This window comes from Pongo abelii, chromosome 1 (assembly GCF_028885655.2).
Source record: "Pongo abelii isolate AG06213 chromosome 1, NHGRI_mPonAbe1-v2.0_pri, whole genome shotgun sequence".
NCBI classification, from domain to species: domain Eukaryota; kingdom Metazoa; phylum Chordata; class Mammalia; order Primates; family Hominidae; genus Pongo; species Pongo abelii.
This window is the reverse complement of record NC_071985.2, coordinates 42790574-42805098: the sequence shown is the minus strand read 5'-3', so window position 1 is coordinate 42805098 and position 14525 is coordinate 42790574. Positions and strand designations below refer to the sequence as shown.

General features: G+C 52.4%; 1 protein-coding gene across 2 annotated transcripts in view; it reads left to right on the top strand.

The window, feature by feature from the left end:
• The window catches only part of MAPKAPK2 (MAPK activated protein kinase 2), a 49267-nt gene extending 36515 nt beyond the window's left edge, over positions 1-12752 (top strand). The window contains exons 2-10 of one of the 2 annotated variants that reach the window (XM_002809542.6): positions 7218-7357; positions 7543-7607; positions 7888-7967; positions 8464-8590; positions 9181-9256; positions 9631-9755; positions 10138-10223; positions 10337-10417; positions 11063-12752. In XM_002809542.6, coding sequence (XP_002809588.1) covers positions 7218-7357; positions 7543-7607; positions 7888-7967; positions 8464-8590; positions 9181-9256; positions 9631-9755; positions 10138-10223; positions 10337-10417; positions 11063-11206 — 924 coding nt within the window. In that variant the 3' untranslated portion in view covers positions 11207-12752. Of the gene's footprint in view, positions 1-7217; positions 7358-7542; positions 7608-7887; positions 7968-8463; positions 8591-9180; positions 9257-9630; positions 9756-10137; positions 10224-10303; positions 10418-11062 lie in introns of both variants that reach the window. The other variant, XM_054521811.2, reaches the window with a different exon arrangement.
• Positions 12753-14525: the final 1773 nt, after the last annotated feature.

Here is a 14525-nt window from a genome sequence, read left to right as displayed (position 1 = left end):
GTTGTGGACAGTCTTGGGCAGATTTTGAACTCTTTGCCTTACTGTGGGGTGGTGGAAAGGAGGCTTTAGGAGCAGCCAGAGCAGGATTCAAAGTCCAGCCCTGCCAGGGACAACTGGCCAAAAGGTCGTGAACTAATGACTCAATGAGTTTTCTCATTTATAAAATAAGATGTTTCCTCCCAGGGTGGGGGTGAAGTGGGTGAGATGACCCATTTGAAGCACAGTTGACCCTTGAACAATGCAAGGGTTAGGGGCACTGACCCCTGAGCAGTCAACAATTCACATAAAACTTTTGATTCCCACTTTGGGAGGCTGAGTTGGGCAGATCACCTGAGATTGGGAGTTCAAGACCAGCCTGACCAACATGGAGAAACCCTGTCTCTACTAAAAATTCAAAATTAGCCGGGCGTGGTGGCACACGCCTGTAATCCCAGCTACTCGGGAGGCGGAGGCAGGAGAATCATTTGAACCCGGGAGGTGGAGGTTGCGGTGAGCCGAGATTGCACCATTGCACTCCAGCCTGGGGAACGAGAGTGAAACTCTATCTCAAAAACAAAAAAAAAAAACAACAAAAAAAAGGCCGGGCACGGTGGCTCACGCCTGTAATCCCAGCACTTTGGGAGGCTGAGGCGGGTGGATCACGAGATCAGGAGATCGAGACCGTCCTGGCTAACATGGTGAAACCCCGTCCCTACTAAAAATACAAAAAATTAGCCGGGCGTGATGGTGGGCACCTGTGGTCCCAGCTACTCGGGAGGCTGAGGCAGGAGAATGGCGTGAACCTGGGAGGCGGAGCTTGCAGTGAGCAGAGATCGTGCCACTGCACTCCAGCCTGGGCAACAGAGCGAGACTCCGTCTCAAAAACAAAAACAAAAACAAAAACAAAAAAAAAAACAAAACAAAGAAACAAAAGAAAACTTTTGATTCCCCGAGAACTACTATTAGATAATAGCCTACTGTTGGCTCGAAGCCTTACTGATTACACAGTTGATTAACACATGTTTTGTCTGTTACGTGTATTATATCTTTATTCTTAGAAGAAAATAAGCATCATTAAGAAAATCACTTTGAGTAGGCTGAGGAAGAGGAAGGGTTGGTCTTGCTGCTGCAGGGCTGGCAGAAGTGGAAGAAAATCCCTGTGTAAATGGATCCACGCAGTTCAAACCTGGGTTGTTCAAGGGCCAACAATACTTAGCAGCCACTTAGCACAGAGCACTGCCAGCCCCCCTCGGCCTGCAGCCTGCTCCAGCACCTTGCTAAGAGGTTGCTGAGGCTCACCCGCAGCAGCTGCCCTCCCGAGTCCTCTTTCCTTTACACCCCGCAGAGCACCTGGGCCAGCCATCCTCCATGTGGTGCAGCAGAGGCGCCGGTGGTCCAGGAACCAGAGTGGGTGGCCCTGGCCTGGAGGCACGGTGGGTTAGTGTGTGACACACGTGGCTTTCCCCCTGACCCCCAGCTGCCTCCTGGGAGTGAAGAGGAGGTCTTGTTTGACAACATGCACCACATACCGCACCACACACCCACAACACACTTGGTGCCAGAATCAGCCTTTTGCATCGCTTTTGGCGCTGAATCAGAGTCTGTCTTGGGGAGGGATGTCTTCCTTCTCTCATTACATGCGCACCCCCGCCCCTAGCTGCCCAGCTTAGGTGGTGTAGTGAGGGAGTGTGCAGGGCTGGGATGCCACAGCCTGCTTTCCTCCCCCTGTCCTGGGGTCCCCCCTCTGTCCAGTGCCCAGAGCTATTAATAACACCTTCATTGAAATGGGTGTAATGGAATCCCAGTTGCCCACCCCAGTGGGACTTCCAACACATGGGGAGTGGGGAGCAGAATAATAATAGCAAACACGGATGCAGTACTTATTACGTGCCAAGCGTTATTCTTAGTTATTTACATCATGCACATCTATTAACTCATCTCGTATAGCAAGTCCATGAGGTAGGGGCTATTACTGTCCTATTAATGGATAAGGGAACCAACGCACAAAGGGGTTGGAAACTTTCCCAAGTTCACATAGCTAGTGAGCAGTGGCGCTTGTGAAGGGGGTCCTCCTGAGGGCCTGGGGCCTGCTCCTTCCCAGTCTTGTCTTCATGTCCACCTTGCTGGCGAGTAGCACGTCAGGCCCTGAGTGCCGGTTGCTTTCCTGTCCTCTGGCTCAGCCAGGCTTCTAATGCTGACCACTCCTGAGTCTTCCCACGTGGCTCCACAATGGCAGACTTGCAGGAGGAGATGAGGGGAACCATGCACACCCTGAATAGGGGGAGGGGTCCTGTCCTTCTTCCTCTCAGGTTCTGGAAGAGACAGAGAGGCATGGGACAGTATTTAGGCAGCTCCCGCAGCTCCCTCACTGCCGCTGTCCTAGAGCTTCCTTCCCAGGCAATGGGCTCTGTGGCTTGGCCCCCTGCCCCTGCCACAGTTGGCAGGGGGCCTTGCCTGTTGCATTGCAGCTGAGCACACGCAATCATTAACCTTTTCTACATGTAAGAGAATTTCAGGCACAAACTGTGTGGGGCTGAGGTGAGTCACAATGTTGGACCGGGGCTTAGTTTGGGCTTAAAATATTTCACAATTCCTCCAGGCATTCCTTGACTAATGATCTGTGGCTTTTTAGTGGGAAGACCCTTCCTTTTTGTAGTCTCCAGTCCTCAGAGTGTGGTTCAGGGCCTGTTGGCCTCCACTGCCCATGGCCATGCCCATGCTCAAGGAGCAGGGGCCTTGGCTTCTGGGTGGACCTGCCGCCTCGCTCTGCTGGTGGCCTCTGGCAGTGCCCTAGGAGTCCTGCTTTCCTTCCCTGTCTCTTCTTTGGCTTGGAGTGCAGGCCACCTCCCCTGCTGTTCTTTACTTAGCCCTGTACTCCAGATTAGCACATTCTTGGTTTCCTTTCTCCAGGCCTTCTGCGCTCCACACTTGTCCACAGAGCCACTTTGGCACTTCAGGGCTGTGCCCCCATGACGTCAGCCAGCCTGCCTCACCCATCTGAAGGGCTTTCATTGCTTGGATTGATTTTCCTATCCAGTCCGGGATTTCTGATAAACATGTGCCTAGATGGATGTCAATTACCAGTCTTTTTTTTTTTTTAATTTAATTTAAGTTCTGGAATACAAATGCAGGATGTGCAATGACCAGTCTTCATGGGAAATTCTTGCTAAGTTTCTCTAAGAAATTTAAAATACTACCTTTTCCAATTTATTTCAGGACGGAAAGGACAGCTCACCCTCACTCAGTCACTGGGGGAGAGAGTTTAGTAGGGAGAAGAAGCAACAGAATGAGGGGGTGTTAGCTCAGAAGTTCCTAACCACTAGGTGAGGGAAGGAAGAGGGGAGGGAGTAAGCAGAAATCAAATTAGATCTTGTCCATTAGAAACTCAGGTTGGGCAGATAAGGCATAAATATACAAAATGGTAAATTTTTTCAAAGTGAAAACTACCCTATATAGAGTTTCTGAAGCACCTTCAAGGATGTTATTTCACGAAGTTGAATCTAATTTTACAGATGAGGAAGCCCTTTCCAGAAAGATAGGTGGGCTTGTGTGATACAAGCGAGGAAGTGCAGAACTGGGATTCAAAATGCATGTGATTGCAAAGCCTAGGTTCACTGTGCTACATCCGTCTCCTCTAATGGGTAGAGAGTTTGTGCAAGTCTGGAAGTGCGATGTGAACCTAGCCCTTCTTGCGCAAACTCTCCTTTGCCTTGTGCCATGCACTACTAACGTGTCTAGGGCAGAAAGTGCGGAAGTTGCAGTGAGCGCTTGGAATTCAGGGGGTGCTAAGGAGCACGCATTTAGATTTGGACCTTGGTGCATCCTCACTTAGCACAGCTCTGGTTGGCAGATGTCCTGGTGGTGGTCACTGGGCTGAGGACAGAAACCCAGCCTACAGTCTTGCTGGTGACTTGTGCTGGTTACATCCACATGCTCCAGGCTCAACTCAGTGGTGACGGAGGGACTCCCCTGTACTGTGGCATTAATGGTACTGGTTGACAGTGATGAATGCCTTTCTGATAATAAAGCACTTTTAGAGGTATTATTTCATTAGATGCTCATAATGTTTCTATGAGAGGGAGGCTAGGCAGGTATCATCGCTCCTAAATGCATGTGGCACAGGCTCTGAAAGGTAGACCTTTCTGTGAGGCTGTGCAAGAAGAAATTGACAAATTTCAGACTGGGCCAAGTCTTCCCTGATTGTAACTCTACAACCAGGAATTGCTTCTGAGTAAATCTGACAACTTTGATTCTTCTCCTCTGGACTCCAGTTCCTGTGTGCCTGTAGGGGGCGATCGAGGTTCTTTCTGCTTGGCAGCTGTGGAAACCTTGTTCCTCCTGAACCCTTTGAATTTAGCACTCTTACAGTATGTAATCTCACTGGATTTTAAGGATTTTCTGTGTCTCCCCTCATATCTTCTTCTGCCCCACACTAGCCTAGGCTTTTCCAGATCAGGACTGCTCTATTTGGTTTTGACATTCAGTGCAATGCATGGCCCATAGTAGGAGTTCGGTAAATGCTTGCTGGATTGAATTATATACAAAGGAAATTGGCCAGTGCCTTCTCTTGCTCCCCTTAGAGCATGGGAAAGTAAACTTTTTTCCTGGTACATCCAAATGAATGAAGTTGAAGGCTGGGCATGGTGGCTCACACCTGTAATGCCAGCACATTGGGAGGCCAAGGTGGGGTATCACTTGAGACCAGGAGTTCGAGACCAGCCTGGCCAACATGGCGAAACCTGGTCTCTACTAAAAATACCAAAAAATTAGCCAGACGTGGTGGCTCACACCTGTAATCCCAGCTACTCAGGAGGCTGAGGTGGGAGAATTGTTTGAACCCGGGAGGCGGAGGTTACAGTGAGCCAAGATTGTGCCACTGCACTCCAGCCTGGGCAACAGAGTGAGACCCTGTCTTAGAAACAAACAAACAAACCCGAATGAAGTTGAAAGTGGCAGAACTCAAGACCCATGCGGTGTCCTCATATGGCCACAAGGTGGCAGTGTGACCTCCTGGGAACCTTGCCTCCTGCAACTATTGGCTCCGGCCACCTGTTACACCATGGGAGAGACCGAGTTATCTAGTCATTGATTCCTTCTAGTCACCTGTTTGGGGAATTGCCTCTGCAAAGTCAGTCTGAGAAATCTTGGCTTCCCGCCTCCTCTAAAAGCTGGGTGGTGTGGTGGAAAGACTTGGTCTTTGGAGTCTACCAGGCCTGGATTCCAACCTTGGCTCTGCCTTTTCTCAGAAACTTAGCCTTGGGCATGCTACTTCTCTGAGCCTCAGCTTCCCCATCCTGTAAAATGGCAAATGTACAGTTAGGGAAAACCCAACATATCATGGGCCATAGCATAAATGTATGCCAGCTTTCTTGTTGGAAATGCTCGTTTGCCCTTCCCTTCCCTCTGCAAGCTGGCTCCATCATGGCCATCTGATCTTATTTGCAAGCTTCAGACACTTTCCAGCAGGTTCTTAGGCGTCACCCCAGCTCCACTCCATCTCGGTCAGTCAGCACCTGCTTCCCACGTTTCTCTCTGCCTGCATGCCTTCCCTCTGCCTGTCCATTTCCTTCCTAGCATGTCTCTTGGACACCCCAGCCCTCTGAATGTCCAAAGCAGTTGGAGTGTGGACTGTGTAGGGCTCATCTAGACTTCCCATGAAGATGCTAAATCTGTGAGTGTCCTTGTCTTAATTATTTTGGCACCTGTGCTTGCACTTAGACAATTGGTGATAAAAATGACAGCTATTAGTGAGCACATGTCAGATACTCTGTGAGGTGCTTTGTGGAAATATTTCATTTAATCCTCACAACAAATCTGTGAAACAGAAGCCATTATCCATCCCCACTTTACAAAGGAAGGGTAGATCAGGATGCTTTTGGCTCCAAGCAATAGAAAATTTCATGAAAAGCAGCTTAAACAGTAAGAAGAGTTCATTATCTTGTCAAAAAGAAGTCCTGAGGGATCCCTGGTGATGTCAGCGAGGATCCAGGTGATTGCCATTTCTCCTGGTTGCCTTCCTCAGTGCATTGGTTTATCCTCTTAGGCCCCCCTTACTGGTAATAATGTGACTGTCATGGTCCCAGGTGCCATATACAGGAGAGATGATGTAGGTTTCTTGTGCTCCCTTTAAGAAGCCTCTTGGCAGATTTTTTTTTTTTTTTTTTTTTTTTTGAGATGGAGTCTTGCTCTGTCGCCCAGGCTGGAGTGCAGTGGCATGATCTAGGCTCCCTGCAAGCTCTGCCTCTCAGGGTTCGCGCCATTCTCCTGCCTCAGCCTCCTGAATTGCTGGGACTACAGGCGCTCGCCACCACGCCTGGCTAATTTTTTTTTTGTATTTTCAGTAGGGACGGGGTTTCACCGTGTTAGCTAGGATGGTCTTGATCTCCTGACCTCGTGATCTGCCCACCTCGGCCTCCCAAAGTGCTGGGATTACAGGCGCGAGCCACTGTGCCTGGCAGCAGATTTCTTACAAGGCTCTTGGCCAGTTGGGTTGTAGGCTTGTTCCCAAGCCAGTCACTAGCAAAGGGACTGGAATTAACGAGACTGGCTTAGACAGGTCAAGATTGAACCCCTGAGGCTGGTGAGAAGCCAGCCTTCTTTAATACCCCTAGCCAACTAACTGGTCCAGGGAGAAGAAGGGGCATCAGTGAGGTTCGACGAGTTAAGTAACTTGCTCAAGCTTGGAAATCTAGTAATAACTGGATTCAAACTGGCATCCGGCTGACTTCCAAGGCTGGTTGAAGTCAGCTACAGAGGTAGAGAGAACATTTCTCTGGATTTGTTGTGCTGGGTCTGAGTAATTGAGAAGGTGCCTTTTCCTATGGACTCTGGAGTCTCTCTTCTCTCTAGCCCTCTTTCCAATACTGTATTGGTTTTTCTCAGTCTGCCTTTCTCCCCGAAGCCCCTTCACCCCCTGCTTCCCAGTACCTGAGTGCTGCCTGCCTTCTAGAGTAGACTTCATGGCCTAAGCTGGAGACAGGCCTAAGCTGGACTGAATGGCTTGAGGGCTGATCTCAGTGTAACTGTCAAGGCCCCAAGAGAGTCATCGTGAGATTTCATATAGAGCAGATAAGGAACTGCAGAGGCCTCACGAAATGTGCCAAGGGGGCTGGTAGGGAGGGGCCAGCAGGAGTGGGGGGTTTGTGGTATGTCAGTGGCAATGTCAGGGCATGGGGGCCAGGGGCTTAGAGCAGGCCCATGTGACAGCGCAGTTACTCAGGAAGCTGTTTGGCCTGCAGATGCTTCAGGACTGTCCCAAGGCCCGCAGGGAGGTGGAGCTGCACTGGCGGGCCTCCCAGTGCCCACACATCGTACGGATCGTGGATGTGTACGAGAATCTGTACGCAGGGAGGAAGTGCCTGCTGATTGTCATGGAATGGTAAGCAGCCACTGTTCTGGTCCCAGCCCAGCCTGTTCCCACTCCTCACTCAGGCACCTCGCCCTCTGAGGACAGCCCAGGGATGGGCCTGAAGCCTGAAATGTAAACACTTGATTTTTTGGGGGGCAGTGGAGAGTGGCGGCGGGCTGTTGTGTTCTCCGGATCTCACTGTGGCTTCATTTCAGTTTGGACGGTGGAGAACTCTTTAGCCGAATCCAGGATCGAGGAGACCAGGCATTCACAGAAAGAGGTAGAAAGGGTCTGTTGTGGGAGCAGGTGCAGGCAGGCAGGGCAGTGGGGGTCTGAAGGGGGCCTTTGCAGTGCCTGCTCTTGGGGAAGGGTGCTGAGGCTGCTGCCCCCTCCAGCATGCTGCAAGGGCTGCCTCAGCTGACCAGGGCAGCTCCTGGTGGCTTTGTTTCTGGGGTGGGTGATGGCTGTGGGGAGCCTTAGGCTGCACAGAGGTAGGACCGGTGCACTGAGTTTTCAAGCCTAATGACGTGTCTTTGTGACTTTCTTTCTCCCCTCTACAGAAGCATCCGAAATCATGAAGAGCATCGGTGAGGCCATCCAGTATCTGCACTCAATCAACATTGCCCATCGGGATGTCAAGGTGCCAGCTGTTCATAACCCTGAGCCCAAGTGCTATAGGGGGCAACAAAGGGGCTGTGGCCACCCCAGAGATGGTTGCCAGGCCACCCTGCGTCCTTGCTGCCTGGTTCCTGAGCATGCCCTTCTCTGCCTTGTAGGGCCTTGCCCTCTCTGCCCATGGGCAAACCCCTAAACCCAGTAGCGAAGCATTCTCCGGCCCCACTCAGCCCTGTGGTTCTCCTCAGGCAGAACCCCCCAGTCACACGTTTGGTTTCTCTGTTCCTGTGGTGTTTACTGCGGGTTCTGTGTGTCAGTCTGTTATGTCCAGGCACTCTGGAAACCCTGCGGAGGCAGGCACCTGCCCATAGAGAGCTGCCACTCCTCTTGGTGGGCAGTGCCCGGGATAGGCAAATGGTTGCTGGATGAGTAGAGGAAGGGAGGAACCAGGATCCTTTTGGTTTCTGATAGCCCCTCCCAGGTCCAGCAGGGTTGCTGTTTTTCTGTCTCTCTTTCTGTAGCCTGAGAATCTCTTATACACCTCCAAAAGGCCCAACGCCATCCTGAAACTCACTGACTTTGGCTTTGCCAAGGAAACCACCAGCCACAACTCTTTGACCACTCCTTGTTATACGCCATACTATGTGGGTAAGTCCACAGGGGGCCCAGGGACCTAGGCTTTTCCCAGAACTTTTCTCAGCCCCTCCTCTTGGCTATCTGGGGGGCCGCAAATCCTAGGAGAGTTGTGTCTGTATGGCCCCTTCTGGTGCTGGTTCTGCTGGGACCTGCTGAGAAGTAGGGCTTGTCAGAGCGAAGCTACAGTGGAGGAATTGTAGGAAAGGATCTGCCGGGATCTTTCTGAGAAGAGCCATGGTTTCCATCAGATTCTCAGTGGAGTCTGGACTCAGGTCTTATTCTGGAGCCTCAGCCGATTGGCATGGAAGAAGCTTTCAAAGCGTGTTCAGAGCATCTGTGAAATTAAGTGGACGGCATGGGTCTAAAAGTCTCATGCAGTTCAGGATTTTTAGAATCTTAAGATCCTAGTTCCAGGGTTCCTCGTGGAGGAGGGTGTTCAGTTCCAGTCCCTGGGCTGGGCTTCAGCTCTTCCTTCTGTGCCCCAGCTGCTGCCACCTCATGATAGGCTGAAAGGTTGGGATGGGGAGCATCTTTCACAGAGAAACTGAGTGGATCACAGGGTTCTGAGGGCCGGCCCACCCATGTTGACCTTTGATTTGCAGCTCCAGAAGTGCTGGGTCCAGAGAAGTATGACAAGTCCTGTGACATGTGGTCCCTGGGTGTCATCATGTACATCCTGTGAGTGTGCTGGGGAGGGGGCTGGGTGGGGCAGGGAGTCAGGGCGGCCTGTACTTCTCCAGGACAAGAGGAAGAGGCAGACATTAGCATTCCCCTTTCTACAGGGGAGTCCCCTGTGTGCCCCTTCTCTCAGTTCCGATAGCTAAGTGGCGGGTGTAAACCAGCTCATGGGCTGGAAAGTGTGTGCCTTAGATACTTGCTATGCTGGATTCCCGGGCCCCGTGCTTGACTTTGTATATTGTGCCTGTGTCAATGAGCCCTGATTTCTCTGTGACCTTTACAAGGAGAAGAGCCTGTTTCTCATCCTGTTCCTGATGCAGGGCCCCTAAGTAACAGCTGTTCTGTCTCCCACTTCCTTCCTCCTGTTGATGCAGGCTGTGTGGGTATCCCCCCTTCTACTCCAACCACGGCCTTGCCATCTCTCCGGGCATGAAGACTCGCATCCGAATGGGCCAGTATGAATTTCCCAACCCAGAATGGTCAGAAGTATCAGAGGAAGGTAAGAACCCAAGCTTTCAGGACAAGGGGAAGAGCCCGTGTGTGTGTGTGTGTGTGTATGTGTGTACACGCAGACACACGTATGGGCCTCCATCTCGTGTGCGTGGTGTAACTGTGGGTTAGCACCTGTGCCCACGCCTGCAGGGTACGTCCTGCCTCATTTTGCCTGTGTGGAGGGCTGGAGGCAGGGCCGAGGCTGTGGGGCTGTGCAGGGCCTATCAAGTGGTACAGCACAGCCGTAATGGTCCTTGGGGCCAGTTGCTCGGGCAGCCTGCCTCCAGGCACCCCCTCTTTGAACCTGGTTTCCCCATGAAAACTGGAGAAAGGAGCAGTCCAGGGAGAGTGACCCCTGAGCTGTCACTGCCCCCTGTCCCACCCCACAGTGAAGATGCTCATTCGGAACCTGCTGAAAACAGAGCCCACCCAGAGAATGACCATCACTGAGTTTATGAACCACCCTTGGATCATGGTAAGCTCGGCAGGCTGGGGAGCCTTGGGTCTCATGGGACTATTCCACAGGACAGAGTCTTAGCCAGGACCCTACCCCAGGCTTTCACTTGGACCCCTTTTCTCTCTTCTCAGCAATCGACGAAGGTCCCTCAAACCCCACTGCACACCAGCCGGGTCCTGAAGGAGGACAAGGAGCGGTGGGAGGATGTCAAGGTGAGGGGCACCACTGGATGAGAGGGGCTCCAGGTGGGGTGGGCAGCTTGCAGGGAGTGCCCAGGTGTGAGGCGTGGTGCTGGTAGGGGAGAGCTTGATTCTGCCTCTCTCATCCCAGGGGTGTCTTCATGACAAGAACAGCAACCAGGCCACTTGGCTGACCAGGTTATGAGCAGAGGATTCTGTGTTCCTGTCCAAACTCAGGGCTGTTTTTTAGAATCCTTTTACTCCCTGGGTCTCTAATGGGACCTTAAAGACCATCTGGTATCATCTTCTCATTTTGCAGAAGAGAAACTGAGACCCAGAGGCGGGGGGCAGTCTGCTCAAGGTCATGCAGCTGGTGACTGGTTGGGGCAGACTGGACCCAGGTTTCCTGACTCCTGGCCCAAGTCTCTTCCTCCTTTCCTGCGGGATCACTGGGGGGCTCTCAGGGAACAGCAGCAGTGCCGTGGCGAGGCTCTCTGCTGCCCAGCACTGGGGTGAGGCTGCAGCGTGGACCACTAACCAGCCCGTCTTCTCTCTCTGCTCCCACCCCTGCCGCCCTCACCCTGCCCTTGTCTCTGTCTTTCACGTCTCTCTTCTGCTGTCTCTCCTACCTGTCTTCTGGCTCTCTCTGTACCCTTCCTGGTGCTGCCGTGCCCCCAGGAGGAGATGACCAGTGCCTTGGCCACAATGCGCGTTGACTATGAGCAGATCAAGATAAAAAAGATTGAAGATGCATCCAACCCTCTGCTGCTGAAGAGGCGGAAGAAAGCTCGGGCCCTGGAGGCTGCGGCTCTGGCCCACTGAGCCACCGCACCCTCCTGCCCACGGGAGGACAAGCAATAACTCTCTACAGGAATATATTTTTTAAACGAAGAGACACAGAACTGTCCACATCTGCCTCCTCTCCTCCTCAGCTGCATGGAGCCTGGAACTGCATCAGTGGCTGAATTCTGCCTTGGTTCTGGCCACCCCAGAGTGGGAGAGGCTGGGAGGTTGGGAGGCTGTGGAGAGAAGTGAGCAAGGTGCTCTTGAACCTGTGCTCATTTTACAATTTTATCAGTAATTTGACTTAGAGTTTTTATGAAACCTCTTTTGTTGTCCTTGCCCCACTCCTCTCCACCAGACGCCTTCCTCTCTGGATACTGCAAAGGCTTGTGGTTTGTTAGAGGGTATTTGTGGAAACTGTCATAGGGATTGTCCCTGTGTTGTCCCATCTGCCCTCCCTGTTTCTCCACAACAGCCTGGGGTTGTCCCCGCTGGCTCAGGCGTTCTGGGAGCTCAAGGCCACCTTGGAGGAGGATGCCACGCACTTCCTCTCTCGGAGCCCTCAGACATCTCCAGTGTGCCAGACAAATAGTGAGTGTATGTGTGTGTGTGTGCACACGTGTGTATGAGTGCGCAGATCTGTGCCTGGGATCGTGCATTTGAGGGGCCAGGGGCAGGCAGGGCTGCAGAGGGAGACGGCCCTGCTGGGGCTTAGGAACTTTCTCCCTTCTTGGGTCTGCCCTGCCCATACTGAGCCTGCCAAAGTGCCTGGGAAGCCCACCCAGATTCTGAAACAGGCCCTCTGTGGCCTGTCTCTGTTAGCTGGGTTCCGGGAGGCAGAGAGGAGTGACCGGGCACTGGCACAGCGATCAGGAAGACTGGACCCCCAGCCCCCAGAGCCCCCCTCCCCCTACTTAGTGCTGGTCCTAGGTCCTCTGAGGCATTCATCTACTGAATGACCTCTCTACTTCCCCTTCTTGCCATTATTAACCCATTTTTATTTTCCTTAAATTTTTAGCCATTTCTCCATGGGCCGCCGCCCAGCTCATGTAGGTGAGCCTGGGCAGCTTCTGTTGACAGAGCTTTTGCATTTCTTGTGTTTCTCCTGGGTTCTGGGGCATCAGCCAGCTACCCCTTGTGGGCAAAGGCAGGGCCACTTTTGAGGTCTTCCCTCAGATTTCCATTGTGTGGCCTGGTGGGTCAGGGGGGGTCTTTGCACCAAAGATGTCCCGACTTTGCCCCCTTGCCCATCAGCCATTTGCCATCACCCCAAACAACTCAGCTTCGGGGTTGGTGAGGGGAGGGGCCTCCCCCAGCACAGATGAGGAGCAGCTGGGGTAGGCTGTCTGTGCCATGGCCCCCCACTCCCCCTTCCCTTGGAGGGAGAGGTGGCAGGAATACTTCACCTTTCCTCTCCCTCAGGGGCAGGTGGTGGAGGGGCGCCCAGGGTCGTCTTTGTGTATGGGGGAAGGCGCTGGGTGCCTGCAGCGCCTCCCTTGTCTCAGATGGTGTGTCCAGCACTCGATTGTTGTAAACTGTTGTTTTGTATGAGCGAAATTGTCTTTACTAAACAGATTTAATAGTTGAGAGTTTTTCTTTCTCTTTCTTCCTGGAGCTCAGGCCCTACCCCCCACTGCCTCTATGTGCAGAGGGGTTTTGTTGGGTGGTGAGGGTGTGGGTTGGGGTTCCTGGGAGAGGAGCGGAGGGCCTCCTGGGCGAGCAGGAGCCAGCGCCTCATTGGTGAGGACCTGGGCAGGATGTGTGTAGGGCATCCTTAAAGCAGGACAGGGAGGCTGCAAGGGCTCAAGCCCATCTTCTTTTGCCAAATGCAGAATCAGGAGCCAAGCTCTTTTTGGCATATGATTCTTTGACCTACATAGCTACTACCAGGTGCTGGCACCTTTAGCCTGCGAAAGCCAGCTGGTATAGGGTCCCGGGAAGAGGGGGTGCTGGTGAATTTGGTTGAAATCCTGGTAAAGATACCAGGGGAGCAGGTTAGTGTAGTACCGGCACTCTCCAGGAGGCGGTGATAGGGGTCAGGCAGAAACCAAATGCTCTACCTCGGAGCTAGAAGAGACTTCACAGTTCCTGTGGCCCATTCTCAGTGCACAAGATGAGAAGACTGAAGCCCAGAGCTGGGACTACGTGATGACTTGACCTGCAGCAGAGCCTAAAGTAGAAACTGGGCTACCTGCTCCGTTGCAGTCCCTCCGGGTCAGATGGGAAAATAGCACATCCTTCACTGTGTCAGCCGCATTTTCTTATGTGACCCTCAGAGCTGCCAGCAAGAGACAGTACAGGGCAGCAGCTGATTGCTGTTTAATGTGTGAGGAAAGTGACTGAGAAGGTGGGATGATGTGCCACAGTTGCATGGTGGGATTGGAACTCAGATCCCTCTCCCCGCTGGAGGAGAGACCTGCTTGTCCCCTTTGCTGCCAGAGGGACCATGTCTCCAACCTCAGCTCCTGGGAACAGCAGGCCCTGGACCTCCCCTTCATGACAGTGGGTTGCTGAGGTTGGTTTTCGCCTTGAGACACTACTCATCACTCTAAAATCACAGCTCAAAACAAACCAGCATGGGGGTTTGCTTTCAGAGAAATCCACTTATTTTGTCTGCACTTACGAAGGTGTTAGAAGCAATAACCCGAGAAGGAGGAATAAGGGGTGCAGGGAGAGAAGGAGAGGAAGTTGTCAGAGTTCTGCTATCTTTAGAAGCTGTATTAGTTTCCTGTTAACAAAGCATCTGCCATATTAATTTTATGGCTTAAAACAACACAAATTTATGATGTTCCTGTTCTGTAGGTCAGGAGTGTGATAGGGTCTCACTAGGCTGGCTGGAATCCAGGTCTCAGCAGGGCTGCATTCCTCTTTGGAGGGTGTTTCCTTGCCTTTTCCAATTCTGGGGACTTCCTGCATTCCTTGGGTCATGGCACCCTTTCTCCATCTTCAACCACAACCTTGCATTTTTCTGATCCTTCTGTGGTCACATCTCTGACCCAGCTGGTGTGATAAGATTGAGCCCACCCAGGTAATCCAGGATAATCTCCTCATTGCAGGGCCCTTAACCGTAATCCCATCTGCAAAGTCCCCTTTGCCATGTAAGGGAACATAGCCACAGTCTGGGGACCAAGACATGGGCATCACTGGGGGCCAGGATTCTGCCACAGAGGCCCGTCGCACAGCCTTCTTGTCCTCATGCCCAACATTGGCCCTTGTGTTTTGCTTCCTTCCCTGACTCAGCCCATTTCAGGAGGATGCTTTTGTGGTCAGCAAGGATTCAGGCTGGGGTTGGCTTTCAGGGAAAATGGCTGGGGCGAAGGGCCAGGAGGGGTCTGGCGTGGTTAGTGGGGTCTCACCA